Source organism: Drosophila novamexicana, unplaced genomic scaffold (genome assembly GCF_003285875.2).
Source record: "Drosophila novamexicana strain 15010-1031.04,08,12 unplaced genomic scaffold, DnovRS2.1 tig00000485-arrow-pilon, whole genome shotgun sequence".
Lineage (NCBI taxonomy): Eukaryota > Metazoa > Arthropoda > Insecta > Diptera > Drosophilidae > Drosophila > Drosophila novamexicana.
The window spans coordinates 4,549,614-4,566,669 of record NW_020824808.1 but is presented as its reverse complement, the minus strand read 5'-3'; the positions used below and the strand labels follow the sequence as shown (position 1 = coordinate 4,566,669).

Sequence of the window (17,056 nt, the reverse complement as noted above, 5' to 3'; positions counted from 1 at the left end):
AGCAGTAAAGAAAATAGGTTGAAAAATCGCCATGACGATGATGGGCAGCACGAAAAGCCGGCAAAGAAAACAAATTAAATTTAATCGATTTGTGATTTGTCTGCCAGCCAGCGCAGACCGTCAACAACAACAATAGCAAGAACAACGGGAAACTAGAACTTGGCCAAGTCGCATCGTAAATTAATTGAAGTGCTGCGACGAGGTCCAGACAAACCAGCAGCAGCAATGGCCACTTGGCGTGCAGCTCTAAGCGCATTCTAAACAAATTAAAATTCAATTAAAAAGATGAAATGGCATTTCCAGGCTTAATACGCAGCATCAAAGCCAGGCAGCAACGAATACCCACAGCTGACTGGCCAACCCATCTTCAATATCCAGCGTTCTTGCTACGTTATACTGTCCTTCAAAACTATTAATAATTATTCGGAGTTCGGCTGTGAAATATCCACAAGCCAAGCATGAATATTACATGGATAAATAATGCTTAGAGGCAGAGCTCGAGTGCAGAAAATGTATACCAAACATCCGTATTATAGCTTCATACTTGTTTGTAATTATAATTGTAATTTAAACAAGTAAGAGGTTCTAGTCGGGAGCTTCCAACTAGGGGATAATCTGAACCCTCTTCTTCCAATATCAAATACATATATATATTATATTTTGTTCTATTCTATAAAACAGTTTCTTATATGATGCTTTATATTTTCAATTCGTTCAAATTATATTTCGGGGCAAGTAAAAAAAACAAATTATTTCTAATAAATTTTATTTTTTATAAATTTTTTAAAATAACCAAATAAAGCCTATTTTGAGTAATCTAAACCACATCTAACCTGATCTACATTTATAAGGAATTTATTATACCAGTTATTTGCTTGTAGCACAGTGCAGTGCATAAGGATTCACCCAATATATATAGAGCTTGCCAGCACGCAGATGCTGATGCTGATGTCTGGTTTGTTGGTGCTGCTGTTTAATCTCAGCTAAAAGGCATCGCATTCAATTCATTTAGCGACTACGCGTTATCACAGCCGTCAACCATCATCAGCGTCATCCTCGTTTGCCAGCGCATTGTCAGTGTCAGCAACAACAGCAACGCCAACAAAAGCAATCAGTTCCCTCGTTGTGTTGGGGATCGTGGTCGGGCAGGGAGGAGGTGTCATAATGCTTCACGCAACTTGAGACCTGAAGCATCATTTCCAATTACAAGCGCAGCCCACCGACATTATGCCGCTTATGATTTTTGGTCAGCCGTTTGGACTCGTCCATTTTTCCATTTCTGCCAGTTCCCTATTTTCCATTAGCCCCACCCAACTCGCCGCTAGTCATGGTCATTGATGTTGCCCTCATTATGAACATTGTTGGCCATTGTTCTCGCTGCCAGCCAACCGTCATTTTGTCTGCTGTCCTTCAAAGCAGCATTAAAATTTGGCAGCACTTTTCAGTTCGTTTCAAATTATGCGCCAGCTGGGCTGTTATTTTTTTTTTTTTTTTTGGTTTCTTCTCTTTTGATAGAATATTCAATAGTCAAATTTGTTTTAAAAGTGATCAAAAGGAATATAGTTTTATTCGTGATTAAGATTATAGACAGTGAAGTTGGGAAAATTGAAAAACTTATGAAAGTTGCTAGACGACTTGATGAATTTCATTTTATTTGATTTTAGTTTTTATCCTAACGGAATTGATTGCATTTGTTTTGTACAATTTTTATTTAAAGGAAGGCAAAGCTCTGAACTTGACAATTAACAAAAATGTGCCTTTTAAATTGCCAGTCCCATTTGAAGTCTGACCCTTTAGGATTTTTCTTTGAAATATATATTTTATTTTATTTTATTCACTTCACATTGAGCATGCTTGAAGCATGCTGTCGCTGTTGTTTAGTGGAACTCAAGCTGGCCAGAAACGAATTTCACCTATATTGGCGCTTGTGTTGTGGCTGAGTGAGTTTCAAATGTCCAAAGTTCAAGTAGATTCGGCGTCGAAGCATGAAATTGTCTGATGTTTCTGGAATTGCTTGCAAGTGCAGACTGCATACTGCATGACTTTAATTGGAGAAGGCAGTATATATTTTAATAGATAATATTTTTCAGCTACCTGGGTGGTCACTTAACTTCTAGACACTTCATTGTTGCCAATTGGCTGGGCTGCCACTTGGCACTTGCTCAGTTGAGCACTTGAAGCATCCGGCAATCATCTTTGTCCAATTAAAGTCCCTTCTCTGTAGTACTTGAGGCAATTAAAGGACTGAACAAAAGTCATGGCATGGTGTGGCGCCTGCTTAACCCGTTGCCACCGCCGCAGCCGACAATAAGGCAGCTCAATTTAAAATTTAACCCTTTTTGCTGGAAGCGGTGACCGCAACGCTTCCTGTCCCTGGCCAGTGCCTGGCCCTTGTTCAGCGCTGCAATGATGAAAAAATATTTTCTTTCCGGCGTCGGCAACGAAGCTGACGACAGCTCGGCAAATAATTTTTACAAATTATATACGCTCACATGCCAACTGAGCAAGCAAGGCAAATAATAAGGGCAACAGGATAGTGTAGTCGACTAAGAGATACTCTTTTTACAACTAAAGGGTCATCTGCATCAGTTGAGTATCTAAGATGATACATTTTGTAACGTTAAAAATGGTTTAAAATGATGGACTCTGAGATACCCTGTTACCGGAGCTAAGGTACTCTTTGTATATGAGAACTCTCTAACTTTAATTAATTTATTGTTTGTCCTACTATTATTTACTGCTTCCTTTTGCATACTTCTGTTACAGGGTATTTAATGATACAGTTATATTGAAAAGCTGAGAAAAACGAAGGAAAATTGTGTAAAATCAAGAAAATGACTGCAGAGAATCAAGCGTCAGCCTGAGCTGAGCAGCTGGTCAGCCAGCTGGGTTGGGTCCAGCGGTTAAGGATATGCGATGATTGTGTTTGTTGCTGCTCGAACTGAACCAATAATAAGTTCAAACAATGGCTGCCAAGCCAGTATGCAGCTAGCAGCTAGCAGCTCGAAGCGTCGGCCATGTTTGTTTAATTTTTGCTACCGCTGCGCCTTCATTTATTGTTATTGTTGTTGCTCAAATGGCGCTGCAATTGTTCCAATCGGCCGCCAACTGCTCGTTTCCGCTTTTGTTTTTGCAGTCAGCTTTTTCTTCTACTTGGCCGGCAAACAGGCTTCAAATTGAACGGAAGCCTGCCACGAGTTATGCTCTAGCCATGCCCAACCGAACAGCCAAGCCCGCCCTCGCCCCGCCCTATCGGCCTGGCCCATGCCCACTTGCAATCTCCGGCCGCGTCGGAGGCATTGTTCCATGTCCATGGCTAAGGCCCGTTTCAGCATCTTTTGTTGTTCGGGGGCAGCCGCCCTTTTGTCGCTGCGCTTCCGTTTTACGCTTTACGTTTTTTTTTTTTCATTCTACTTTTCAGCTACTTTTTTCTCCCTCTTTTTTTTACCGGTCCCGGGGCCGGACTTCATAGTTGTGCCCAATTTTTCCTGTGCTGCGCCGTTTGATTTGCGCTGATTTCTTCGCTCGCTTTCGGTGTGAGTGTCCTTTAAAGACTTCTGTTTTTTTTTGCTGTTCTGTTTTCAGTCCTTCACTCTTTTTTCTTCTTTTCTTTCGTTCAATTTTATTTTGTTAGTTTCCATTTCATTGAATTCTCACATATCCGCATCCGCAATCCAGCCAGCCTGGCAGCCAGCTAGTTGCTCAAATTGTGCCATTAACCGGCTTTGTCCTTGTTACCCATTTCCTAGCGCCCCAGCATTGTCCTTTCCGGCAACAAAAGGGTTTGCGCCGCTCCCCATGACCACCCGCCTCTCTGCACCATAAAATAAGCAATTTGCATAGTTTAGTTAGTTGGACGCATCCAGCGACAGCGACACTTGTGCTGTCCCGTTTCCTATTGGTAGCCGACCGACCTAAGCCTATATATCTATATATAAATATATACATACAAATGTATGTGTGTGCGTGTGTGTGTGCGAGCATAATTGATGACTGTTGACAACAGCTACAACAAAAAGAACAACAATGGACAACAAACAGTGTCGAATTTTAAATTATCTGCTTTCCTTCTATTTTATTTTTTGTTGTTGCTTGTGCGTATAAATTTTGTTTTGCATGCTTATTGCATATCATTCAATACGGCGGATTTTATAGAAATTACAAATGATTGGAGTTTTGCATCGGAGCAGCAGATTTGAGTGTAAAGGGATTTACGGCAGCGGATGGAGCTCCAAATTTAATAAGGTAAAGCTGAACACGCAAATAAGTCAAGGAATTTAATTAAAATGTGCTTGACAAGTGGAAAATATTTTGAAAGGATATTGAAGCGAAATATATTGGGATGTGTAGCAATCAGCTTATAATCAATAGGTTAGTAATTGTATAACATGAAATTTTTAAAAAATAAATAGGTAAATTAATTTTTTAATATAGGCGGACTAGATTTAAGTGTCAATAATTGAACTATTTTTTATGAGTAGCAATTTCCTAGAGTTAATCAGTCAGCACCTTCGCCTGAGACTTTCTACCATTAAATTTGGGCCTTTCCTTATATGTTTTCAATATAGTAGCGTGCTGTTCTTCCCCTTAAATTGCCACCTTAGACAACACGAGCTTGAAGTCATTTCTTGAGTGCCAAAAAAGTACTTTAAAAATTATTTGGGCGTGAACTGTGGCACCTGCCCAATGCTGCAGACCACAGACCGGGCTTTGGCAGCCGCGCAAAGGTCAATGCGAGCAGCCTGCCAACCATTTTCATAATCATTTAACGGTTGCTGCTACCCGCCAGCTGGCCAGATCCCTGGCACCCTCAATGGCCATTAAGTACATCGAAGAACGTTCGAAGCGGGCGAACACTCGAAATGTGACGACTCCGATGAGAACTTTGGCCTTTTGAGCGCGCCGAACAAACCGCACACTTGGCTCAACAAGGTGGCTGCAGGCACCTGGCTCTAATGATTGCTCCTGCCGCTGCTTCTGCTGCTTCTACTGGTGGCCGTGGTTGCTGCCCCTTGAGATGCAGCCGACCAGGAAATGCGGAAATGACGCACTTTGCCCAGCGGCAGCAATGTCAGCAACTTGCGAGTAAAGTTTTCAAAGCACTTGAGACAATTTTGCAACTTTCTTTTAAGAGTCCGGCAAGTGTCCAGTCGAGTTTGGCTGCTCTCGTGTGGAGTGTGGTGTAGCTGGTGTCTGGGGGAGCTTATCAAAGGAACGAGCTGCGCTAACGAGTGGCCGCTTATTGATTTTCCAATATGGCAGGTGCATAATTAGCAAACGCGCGTTGCCAGACCAGTGCCAAATCAATGGAGCGCATTAACCTAAAAATGACAAAAGGGAAAAGAGGGCGCGGGGCGTTAGGCGTTGGGTGCTGCTGCTGACATTATCATTTGACGTTAACTGACGATAAGCGCACCTTGATAATGGGGCCACGTTTCTGGCCAAATCGAAGAAATGAAGCTGCACTTAACGCCGACACTTTTGACAAGTGGCCCACAGCCCCACCGAGGTGGGCTGGGTCGGTTGTTGGCCATAGTTGAAAGCTGCTTAAATGTGCGAGCATTAAAGCCGCGTCACGTATTTGCCAGCCCCCGCCGCACCCCACATAGCTTCCGTTGCCCTGCAAAATGCGCTTTATTTTTGGAGCAGAGTTTTGCTCCGACTTCCGCCTGCCGTCTCCAGCTCCGCCTCAATTTTGTGCTCCTTTCTCTTTTTCTATTTTCTTCTTTTTTTACAACAAATTGGATTTGCGAAAAAATCGCTCACCTTTCATTTCAGGCGGATTAATGGTGTCGAGGCGAACAGCGCACAATAAAAACACCAGGCTGGTTCGACGAGCACGGTAAAGTGTGGCAAAGGGGGGCTACCAGCAGACAGCGGGCGGTCCTGGCGAGTGCCTTTTTATGGCAGTAGTGGCTGGCTGGGATTCGGGCGCACGCTTTGGCCCCGAGCTGTCAGTTTGGACACTTGTAATGCGATGAATAAATGAAGTGGTTGAAGTAATTGAAATGCGATTAAGCCCAAATACATTTCCATAAGTACATACATACTTTTCCTGCTCATCAATTAGATCACATTTGCATATGACATGATTTACGGAAGAAAGGACCAAAATATTTGGAGATTTCAGCTAGGAAAATTTGCATATCGTGTGAGTTTTAGAAGAAAATTGTATGATAACAAGAGCTAATTGATTGCTAATTTCGAATACTTCAAATAGGATTTATTTTGGGGTGTTTCATTAGTTCTTGGGTGCTGACGTGGCTTTTTGCTGATGCTATTAGAGATAGCTTCCATAGCATAGGCTTCCGCAAGAACTATCCAAACTCATGCTCAAGCCTGAGCTCAAGCTTGTCAACAGCAAATTTGGTCTAAATGTTTATCAAAACTCTCAAACCCGATTTACTTTAATCATCTATTTAAAAAGTCTCTCTCTTTTTACTTAAAGTCAGCTCCCTGAATATTCGCTCCAATCAGTTGGCAATGCATTTAATGTTTCCCGCACCATAAACCCAAACAAAGAAAATGGTGCCAAGTCGCAGACAATTGCACAAAGAGGAAAAACACGCAGAGAACTGTGTTCCATTTCATTTCATTCCTCAAATTCAATAACATAATTGTTGTCATTTATGCTGCCTGCATTATTTACTCGCATTACATTCTAGACACATATCTGATTTCGGTTGGTGGCGAGAAATGGAGAAGAAACTGTGCCCTGTACAATGCCGCATTTTATGCTTATATGTATCAGTGCAATCCAATAATGGCAAGGCATACACGCCAGCCACGCCCACACGGCGCCTACAGTCATTGTTGTCAGCATTATTTGCATATTCTGCGTAAAATTTAATTCCTTTCATTTTAATGCATGCTCAAAAGAAATCCACTAAGGCTCTTTGCAAAAAAAAAGAATCCAAAAATAAACTTTAGAAAAACCAAAAAGTAAAGAAAGTCAGAAAGCACAAGGAAAAAGATTTTGCAAAGCGATTCCTAAATACAGTTACTAAAAAATTGCTGTAGTTAATATTAATTTATTATGCAGCTTGTTCAGACGTTTAGATGGATGCTTTATATAACTCAATATTTTTAATATAGCACTAATTTTCATGCACAATAGAACTTTTGATAGTTCAACTAATTCTTATCGTTAAGTAGGATGTTACATGGACTATGAAAAGATTATGCCACTCTTCTCTAGGGCATACAAATAGCAAAAGCTATGACAAAATTTTGAATCGGGTCTTCGCTTACAAACAAATTTGCCTTTCATTGTGTGAGTGCGTGTAGGGTGAGTATGTGTATTATGCGGTCGTATTGAAGGAAAAAATTTAGCACCGCCCTCGCCCACGCCCAGCACACCAGATATACCCTTTTTGTGCCACTTTCTGGCTTTGTGCAGTCGTCCTTCGTTTGATTTCATTTCTTTCTTATATTATCACTCGCAGCTCACAATAAACTTGGCTTTTTTGCCAAGTTTGGTGAAATAGAAAAACGTCAAAGCAGGCGGGCGATGCGCATAAATAAGTCACACAAAAACCAAATTTGCCAATAACACCAAAGCAAGGGATCTGAAAAGTGGGCTAAAAAAAAGGCATAAAAGAAAAGGGAACCCGACATTGAAACCATTTCCGTTGCTTAATTTTTGTTTTTAAATTTTTTATTTTTATTTTTGGCTTGTCCATAACAAGGGCATTAAAATAAACGCTTGCGGCCCGTCAGACAGAAAGACAGATAGTGGGTGAATGGATACAACCGCAATCGCCCAATCCTTGACAGCACATCCGCGGGTCTCAGTTCAAGCCAATTGGCAACATCAAAGTCTGGCCCGCAAATTTATGTTGCGCCTTTTGTTTTGTTTGTATATTCAGTTTTATGTTACAGGTGATTGCATTTGCTTTTCGTTCTCTTTCTCATTCGGGCTTTCGCGTTTCTTTTTTTTTTTTTGTTTGTTTAGGCAGTAACAGTTCGACTTGTGGGCCGGCTGTGGAGGGTGAAGAGTTCCTCGGTTTTGCAACGGAAATCATTTTTCATTGGCCTGGATAGAATTCTTAAGTAAATATTTATGAGAAATATTACGGGTAATGGGTTAACGGAGTTCTAATTTAGTGCAATCGATAATAAACTGAAAATTGAGGAAATTTTAGTTTAAATGCTGACTATGAAAAATGATGTTCAAGGCAAAAAGATTTGCTTGAGGTTGAAAGTACTTTTATTGAGAGATATGAAACCATTGAAAGCAGACTGCATGTAAATATAAAATCAAATAAAATCATATGCTAAATAAAGTTAACAAAGCATTTAATGGTAAGGTAATGTTTTACAGATTTAAAGGATACATAAAGGTGGGTTTGGATTTAAAGGATACATGAAAAAATGCAAAATGCTTGAGTTCAATTAGAATTCAGTTAAAAGAAGGAATAATGCGACCATTGACGACAGATCGAATGTACAAGTAGTATTAACTATGCCTGAAAGATATTGTGTGCTTTCATATATAGGCTAAGTAATGCTAGAAAGGAAAGTCACAAAGTGCCCATGGAGAGCATAGAGCAGAAGCAGAACAATGTGATGAATTAATATAAATTGAAAATTAAATTGACCATGGGAAAAAGGTAGCTATTATTTTAGATAAATTGCTCAAATAAATATGTAAGCAGCTAAAACTACACTAAGGTGAACGCAAATCGACAAATCGATAATAGCTACACTAGTCTTCGGTAATCGAAACGCTCAGCTAAAAGAGTCTTCAATTTATTTAATCCAAGCTAAATATACTGCACTGCATCGGGTTCAATTTCTCGTGTAAATTGGCTTCTGGCTGCAATTGAAATTATATGAAGAGCGAACGGTACATAAATATAGCAAAATGAAGTAGCAAAATTATTTCCTCAGGCCACAAAAGCACGAAAACACACAAATACGTACAGCTACCTACACCGCCAAAGAGTAATAAATTGCGAGCTGCAATGTGTTTATATGTTGCCCCTGTTAGCTATTACGTATACGCCCAGTTTGCAGCTTAGTTAAAAAAAAGTATGTTCACTTGATTGATGCGAAAACCTTTACCAAATGTCAATCCAACATAATTGAGTTTAGCAAAAAAAAAAAGCAATAATAAATAGAACGTGATATGCAAGCGTGTGGGGTAAGAGGGTTTAAAGTCGGTGAAAAGGGAACTGTCAGAGTGTTGCCACATTTAACACACGCCACACGTTGCAACTGCTGCAGCTTAAAGCAACAATTCCAACTCCTCGTCTGTAACAGCACCAAGAGCTTTTGGACCCTAAGGTCCTGGCAACAGCAAACACATCAATAAACGCAACAGCCGCCAGCAGCAGCAGCAGCCTCCACTCGAGATGCACACTTGATGCGTGACTTCGAAAGCCGCACGAGCTGTTTATAGAGCTTACCATCCTTCGCCAGACAGCCCTCCCCGCAGCTTTGCTCCATTCGTAATGGCCACAAAATAAATGCCCGCAAGTAAATACTGTTGACTGCAGCCCCAAGACGATCCGCTCAAGAAATGTTAGCCAAGAAGAGAAATCAAGTCGCCAAAGTAGCAGCCAAAAGACCTTTTAAGTATGTGTGACAAAAATGTATGTATATATATAGAAAACGGTGTATATATTTATATATTGGTGGGTCTCGGAGTATATATCTTTACTTTATGTGCGCCATACAGGTGCAATAAAGTAGGATGAACACATCAGCTGCATTTGGTCAGGTGCACTCGTTAAAATGGACAGCCCCATACAGTACAATGGCCCACTCCCCAGGGTGCCCCGCTTCCACAGCCAGCCCCGCGCCATGTTGTTGCTGCTCACCTGCATCTGTTTATGACCTACACCAAGAGGGTTCAACTCGGCGTGGACTCTGCTCTGTGCCCTGTTGTTTGTGGCTGCTGCAACGGATGCTTCAACTCGAGTCTCGTTTACTGAGGCACGGACACGGGTTCACATCTCTCGTGCTGGGTAATTTAGAGCAATATTTTCCATTATTCCCTCTATTTGTATAGCCTTGCCAAATAGTGGGATATATTCGCGTGGGGAGCAATAAGCAGTTTTCGAAATGTGGAGAAGCTACATGGATGAAGCTGAATTTCAATGCTTTGGTGTATCAAACAATTAATTTAAATAGTTAATTCGTTTTTAAAGAAATTATTTGTATTTTTCAAAAGGAAACATGTTCTCGGCTGACACCAAAGATTATCCCTAACGTATTGTTGTCTTCAAATTAAAGTAAAAACGACGAAGTAAATTCTTCAAGGCATGAGGGTCGTCCTCATCCCTTTATGTGTACACTAAAAATTTTAATTTAAAACAGGTTCAAAGTCTGCTGAAACTTTTAGGTTAACTTAAACTAGAAACAGGTGTAATCAACGGGTTCCCATTATTTATATTTTCATATCCCCAAGTGCCATAGATTTTCTCCTATACTTGTAAATCTCTCTCTAACTCTCTTTCTCGTGTTAGTCTCAGCTGCGCATGTCTGTGTCTGTGTCTGAGAGTCGAAAAATGCAAGCCGAACCATTTCGAAAAAGCGGGCAAAATGGCGCTTTAGCAAATCATTTTCTCGGCTAGAAGGAGAGAGAGGGCTGCAGAGTGAGATGGAAAGAGAAGGAGCAAACTTTGATGCTCTTGTGAAATTTAAGAAGGACCTGAAATCAACATAGCTGCTAGCTGTTGAGCAAAATAGCCCAAAATATGCCCTGAACCAAGGGGCATGGATTTCTTTGCTATGATACATGTGCTATGACTGGAAGTGTTTGTATGTGTGAGTATGAAGGTTTAAGTTAGTAAATGGAACATAAGGCGGGCAACTATAGCAGCAACAGCGACTGCTAACTTGGCCCTAAGGCATATGCTTCTCTCATAAACACACATACACACTCAGATGCTTAGCCTAAATGTCTGACGTTCAGTCCGAGAGTATGGCACGTGCGGATGTGCAACGCCAGAAAGTATGCAACGTTTAGTATTCGTGGCATATTGTGGCTTCACCTTTGAGTCGCGGACTTGCTGAAACTTCAATGCATCTTCTTCAACTGCCGCCTCCTCGAACTCTGACAATCTAAGCAGTTTACTGTGTCAATATGCTGCACAGCTCTTCAAACTCACAGGCAGCAGCCTGTCTACCCTCAGCCCGACTCAAATTCCCAATCCCCAACCTGGCGCATCCATAACTTATGCATGCAAATGTTCTGTTCTCTCGCTGTTGACTTCGAAAAGGTAAAAGACAAAAGCGACAAAAAACAGTAAAAACTAGAACAAAAATAGAACAAAAATAGCAGAAGAGAAACGCTGTTGAAATTTGTGCAAAATGCGGTTATTGCAGCGATTATTTTAATGGTCCTTCTCAGTTACCGACAGAGTTGAGACTTTACGTACTTCTGAATTGCAGCCATTTCACTTTGCATTGCCGACATACTTAACATATCCCAAAAAAAAGGGTATTAACTCTGACACTTTGCGGCATTTATGAACTATTAATTACGGCGACGAGTTCCCAGTACACTCGGAGACTGGTTCCACAAAAGGCATCCGAATTAAACCTTGTAATAACCTGGTAAGTAGAATACTCTGTTTGAATAATGAATCGATACGAACAAAATATAAATCAGCAGAAAATTATGTCCATTAAAAACAAAAAAACTGCAAATTTAAACTCATAAATAAAGCTACATGAATAGGTAATCTAATTAGCCTATGGGCCAAATCAAATAATGACAGTTGAAAATGTTTGTCAAACTCTGCTTGTGATATGGAATAAAAGCGTATTTGCGCAATATATAAATAAATAATTCAACCCGCTGTCGCAGCCCAAAAATTATTTCCACAAAATTAAACACGCGCATATTTTTGGCGGTTATTCTGAATGCTCCATATCAAGTATGCGCCCCGCGATGAACTGCAACTTCCCATTCCAGAAAACACACAACTTCATGGCCCACATAACTTCATGGCCCACACAAAGTTCATGAGCAATTTTCTTGAATATTTTCCATTTTCTTTACTTTTCTTTTTAATTTACGCTAAATACTGCAGCGACATTTGAGGCGACACAACAGTCGCGCACAGCTGCAGTTACAGCTGCCACGCCCATTACTCATGGGGGGGTGGCGTTGGCTGCTTATATTTTATTTGTTGGCAAAAATTGCATTCATGAATTATTCAGTGAAGTGAAAAATTTGCGTTCCCACTGCCTCACTTTATATTTGTTTGGTTTTTTTTTTAGTTTTCTGAGTGGTATTTTTTCGAAGCATTTTTGTGAGAAAAAAGGATAGGGCAAGATGGAAATTATTTTTACTTTTGTGTGTGCCTGTCCAACATGTTTTGTAATGTCTGGTTATCGGCATTTTGGGTTAATATATAATGTAAAAGACTGGCACGGCGGACAACGCTGCGGTCGCGTTGATGATGCTCCAAAACCGACACCCCAACACCCTAACACCAACCTCCGTCCCCTGCGTTGACAAGTGGCTTGCTATGTAAATGTGTTTGCTTGAAAACGGAAACTGTTTATGCAGATCGAATATGCAGCGAACACTTCTATTCGCCTTGCTAGAATTTATGCTGCTGTTTGTGTCCACTTTGCCATATTTGCAAATGCACTCGCCGTTAACCAAAAGCGAAGCCATTTTTTTTATTTATTTGTTTATTAATTTATTTATTAATGGTCGACAAACCGAGTGTCTTCCTCATTATTCAATAGATTATACAAGATAATAGAATTATATGCAAAAGCCTAGTTAAGGAATACGATTTTCTAAATAGCATCACTAGGATAAAAGAGTTCTTAAGTAAAATTAAAAATAATCTTAGTTTGCTATATTAATAAAGAAAATAAAATAAATAGGAAAAAAAGAAAGTAAGAAGATTGTTAATAAAGTAAAGCAATGTAAGTTAGATAAGTAGATACGACAAAGAGAAAAGTAGTGGGTGGGGCAACATTTTTTCAGCCTGTCCGGCAAGCTATGCCCCTGCTCATAGCTGGGAATGGTCAGCGACTTCCCGAAGGTATCCTGAAAGCAACGATTTTATTAGGGATAGAGACAGTTCGGTAGAGAAAACGTGATGCAAACTATTATAATTTTTACATAGCACGCGAAAAGGATTGTGCATAGCGTAGTCTGTTGTGCACGTTGATAGGAATAACGGGCGATAATTTCTGGTTGGTCTAGCCGGAACAGAGAATTGAAGACGCCCTGGCAGAAAAGGAGGATCTATTTTGCCAATAATCAACTTATGTAGAAGGACAACACCGAGAATTGTCCTACGGTTGGTTAACAACGGAAGGTTGAGAAGAAGCAGTCTGCTGGAGTAGGATGGCAACCGAAGATTAGGGTCCCAATATTAATCTCGTAAGGCAAAAAGCAGAAATTGCTTCTGAACAGATTCAATACGATCCTGGCTATAGTTATATTGTGGAGACCAGATGCAAGAGCAGTATTCAAGGATAGGGCGAACAAGAGAGATGTACAGAAGTTTTGTTATAAAAGGATCGTTAAGCTCTTTAGACAATCGTTTAATGAATCCAAATAAACATTTTGCTTCATTAACGATTGTATCTATGTGAAGATTGAAACAGAGTTTAGAATCAAAAATAACGCCTAGATCCTTAACTGTTAGTATACGTTGCAAAGGGATATTGTCGATTGTATAACTGACAAGATAAGGTGTAGTACGATTAAAAGTCATAAACATACACTTTGAACAGTTTAGATGCAATTGATTGGCCGAACACCATAGTTGCATAGCGTTCAAATCGTCTTGTAGACGAGAATGATGTAGGGGATTAGTGTATGATAGAAAAAGTTTGACATCGTCATCATTTATCATTTATAAAAAGAGTAAAGAGTAAAGGTCCAAGATGACTACCTTGAGGAACACCAGAAGTAACGTGAACCCGTTTAGAGGTAGTCAGCCTCAGCATTACTCTTTGGGTCCTACTTTTTAAATAAGAATTAATCCAAAGCAAAAGAGACAGAGGGAAACCTATTCGGTCAAGTTTAAAAAGTAAAATGTCATGGTGCACAGAGTCAAACGCCTTACTGAAGTCAGTGTAAATGACATCAGTTTGCATTTTCGAAAGGAAAGCAACATTTACCAAGGAAGAAAACTCAAGCAGATTGGTCGTAGTTGACCGATTCTTTACGAAGCCATCTTGAATAGGGGAAAAAACTGATTTGCAGAAATGCTGCAAATTTGAAGTGATTATTTTTTCAAATAATTTAGGAATAGCGGACAGTTTTGCAATGCCCCTGTAATTTCGTATATCAGACTTCCCACCTTTCTTGTGAAGACGGACAGACAGACGGACATGGCTAGATCGACTCGGCTATTGGTGCTGATCAAGAATATATATACTTTATGGGGTCGGAGATGCTTCCTTCTGCCTGTTACATACATTTGGATTTTGCACAAATACAATATACCCTTATACCCATTTTTAATGGGTTCAGGGTATAAAAATTTGCGAGAGCGCGATGCACAAACAGAAAGTATGCTGCGAACACACGCGCAAACAAGTGTATGCACAGGGGAGCACCAAAGCAAAAGAATCAAAATAGGCAATAGCAACAACACGGAACTGACGCCGCGTTTTATAAATGCAATAATTGACAGACGTACGCTGCACAACAGATAACACTGCACAATTAAATAAAGGACCGAAAGCTGCAAAATTTTGAAATAAAAAGCAGGATTAAAGCGCAAAAATATATAAAAATCGTGGAGCACAAGTAAAACACGTCAATCACTCTCAACTAAGAACTCTCTATAGAAATTAGAATTGTAAAAATATACAATATTTCGCTGAGTGTACAATAACCTTACCATATTCTGCGGCATATCAATGGCAGTATGCAATTCTCTTGTTTGCTCTGTGGCGCAAGCTATACAAATGTGCCTCGAAACAATTCCTATAAAATAAATTCTGCATACATGAAATCTTCAGTCATTGTCATCTCAAGATTCCCTGTTGTCCCCAATTATTAAATATTTTGTTTAATTCCAGATGAAGAGCTGCCCCGCGAGCGATCATAAATAAACTATAACCAATGCTTAAGCTGAATGTTTTATTTTGTTTATCAGATTACACGCAACTATTTACGTCATCTAATTTTGTTGTCCTTTTATCCAATCCCCATCAGACGAATCACACAGTCAATTTTCAGTTCTATGAGTTCTATGAGAAATCATGTGTCATGATGTACTGAAAGCGTTTGTTATCCAGCGGCGTCAACCGATAGAAATTTCGGCACGTATGATTTAGTTCATTTTCATTGTGATATGGCGGCCATAAAGTGGTATAAGACACAACACTAAAACGAGAATAAATATTTAAAAAACAATAAAAGACTAATTATAAGGCAGTGGTTTGACAATACCGTACTAAATATGTGGCCTCACGAGCAGTTGGCTGATTATCGATTAGGCTTCTAATCTCATGACCGAACTGGTCTTCGTATTTTTTGATGGAATTGTTATAGCGCTCCTTACAAGCCATCTGACTGGGGTATTTTTATACATTTACATATGTTAAAAGCGTTCCATCAGAAATGCACAATGCACTACTTACAAAGGCACTTTGAAGTGAGTATAACTTGGATCTCTGGATATTAATTGTGGTATTTTCGGTTTGTATGGCTTGTCATCCAACGCATCGTACGGCTTCATATATTTTCTATCTTGGGGGTGGCGTTTAAACATATCGCCATAACGAGCCCGGGTGTCAATCGCGGGTACTTCGAATTTGCTGTATTCTGATGAGCGAACGATCTGACTACTTGAAGCAGCGCCAGTGGGTACGTTTTTCCGTGAAAAACGCGCAAGACGAGTCCCCGCAGATCTGTATGTCATTTCGGATATTATGCTGTTTTCCAACATGGCTTAAATAAAAATTCAGCTTCTATTTTTTTAATGAAGTAAACTAATTAAAGTGCGACAATGTGGAATTAAAGGAACTAAATTTTAAGTCTTTAAACTACTTATAACTGAAACGTTTTAACAGGCTTGCTAGAATTCCTATTATACGTTTAAGACATTTATTGGTTTTAAATGTGTGCCATATTTATAGTTGCTGCCTGAAGCCATCTGCTTGAAGGGCTTATAAATATTTGTGAATCTTAAGTAGCCTCAAGCAGCGCTTCATATAAACAAATGCTAATCATTCTGCCTTCGCCTGGTAAAATCAATAAACTACTGTTAACCATAATGAAATTATCAACTATATATCACACACACAAACACACACATGTGTGTGTGGGATAATGCCCACGCATGTAGTCCCGACTACACACACACAGTTTTGGAGCTCGACATTCTACGTTAAAATATGCAAATATATTTTAACCGAGAAACCTTTCAAAAGATTGCAGAGAATAGGGCGCTCAATATGTACGTGCCAGTATGTGAGTGAATTTTATCTGTGCCCTGTTGAGTGTAGGTGTGTGTGTGTGTGCACATAGCGTATGCGTAATTATATTAAGCAGCCAAAAATCTGCTTTTGTGTGTTCGGCATTGACTTGGCTCTAAAAATAAAGCTCACTCTGATGAAGTGCCGCCAAAACACCATTGAAATTGTTGTATTTCTCGGTGACTAACATGAATTTTTACTGGCAATTAGTTTTTCGGTTAGTTGGTTACACAAAAATCGGAAACGAGCAGTTGAGATGAAATGGTTACAAATGATTTATAAAAAATATTTAAAGTAAGTTAATTAAAGAAAAAAATAAGAAATTCTATGAATATGTCAACAGTCTCAAAACAATAACAAGTAAGAGGTTCTAGTCGGGAGCTCCCGACTAGGGGATACCCTGAACCCTCTTATTCCAACACCAAATAAATTAATAAATAAGCAACAATTTCGTAGAACCAAAAACAAAACCAAAATAAAACAAGTAAGAGGTTCTAGTTCGGAACTCCCGACTAGGGGATACCCTGAACCCTCTTCTTCCTACATCAAATGCGTATATATATTCTATTTTAGAAGCTGTATGTCAACTTTGGTGACTCTAGCTCTTATTATTTATCAAAATTGCCCAAAAAACAGGATA

The 17,056-nt window shown here is 39.7% G+C and overlaps 1 protein-coding gene and 1 long non-coding RNA gene across 3 annotated transcripts; both read right to left on the bottom strand.

The window, feature by feature from the left end:
- Window positions 1-1,478: 1,478 nt before the first annotated feature.
- Window positions 1,479-2,388, bottom strand: LOC115761412. Its single transcript, XR_004017738.1, has 2 exons — window positions 2,095-2,388; window positions 1,479-2,034 (listed from the first exon to the last, which is right to left on the bottom strand). It is a non-coding gene; the product is annotated as an uncharacterized LOC115761412 (long non-coding RNA).
- A 12,683-nt stretch (window positions 2,389-15,071) lies between these two features.
- Window positions 15,072-15,985, bottom strand: LOC115761418. 2 transcript variants are annotated; one of them, XM_030703174.1, is made up of 3 exons: window positions 15,580-15,981; window positions 15,389-15,511; window positions 15,072-15,322 (listed from the first exon to the last, which is right to left on the bottom strand). In XM_030703174.1, the coding sequence occupies exons 1-3, from the start codon at window positions 15,885-15,887 to the stop codon at window positions 15,187-15,189; spliced, it is 567 nt and encodes a 188-aa protein (XP_030559034.1). In that variant the 5' UTR covers window positions 15,888-15,981; the 3' UTR covers window positions 15,072-15,186. The 2 variants fall into 2 exon arrangements, with proteins under 2 accessions (XP_030559034.1, XP_030559035.1); XM_030703175.1 differs by having other exon boundaries at window positions 15,243-15,322; window positions 15,394-15,511; window positions 15,580-15,985.
- Window positions 15,986-17,056: the final 1,071 nt, after the last annotated feature.

Bases quoted from the DNA above. Each gene is read 5' to 3' on its own strand.
- LOC115761418 (XM_030703174.1), bottom strand. From the start codon at position 15,887: ATGTTGGAAAACAGCATAATATCCGAAATGACATACAGATCTGCGGGG. The intron at 15,512-15,579 runs GTAAGTAGTGCA...AAAATACCCCAG, and splicing joins ACTCACTTCAAAGTGCCTTT to TCAGATGGCTTGTAAGGAGC. The intron at 15,323-15,388 runs GTATTGTCAAAC...TTCTCGTTTTAG, and splicing joins GAGGCCACATATTTAGTACG to TGTTGTGTCTTATACCACTT.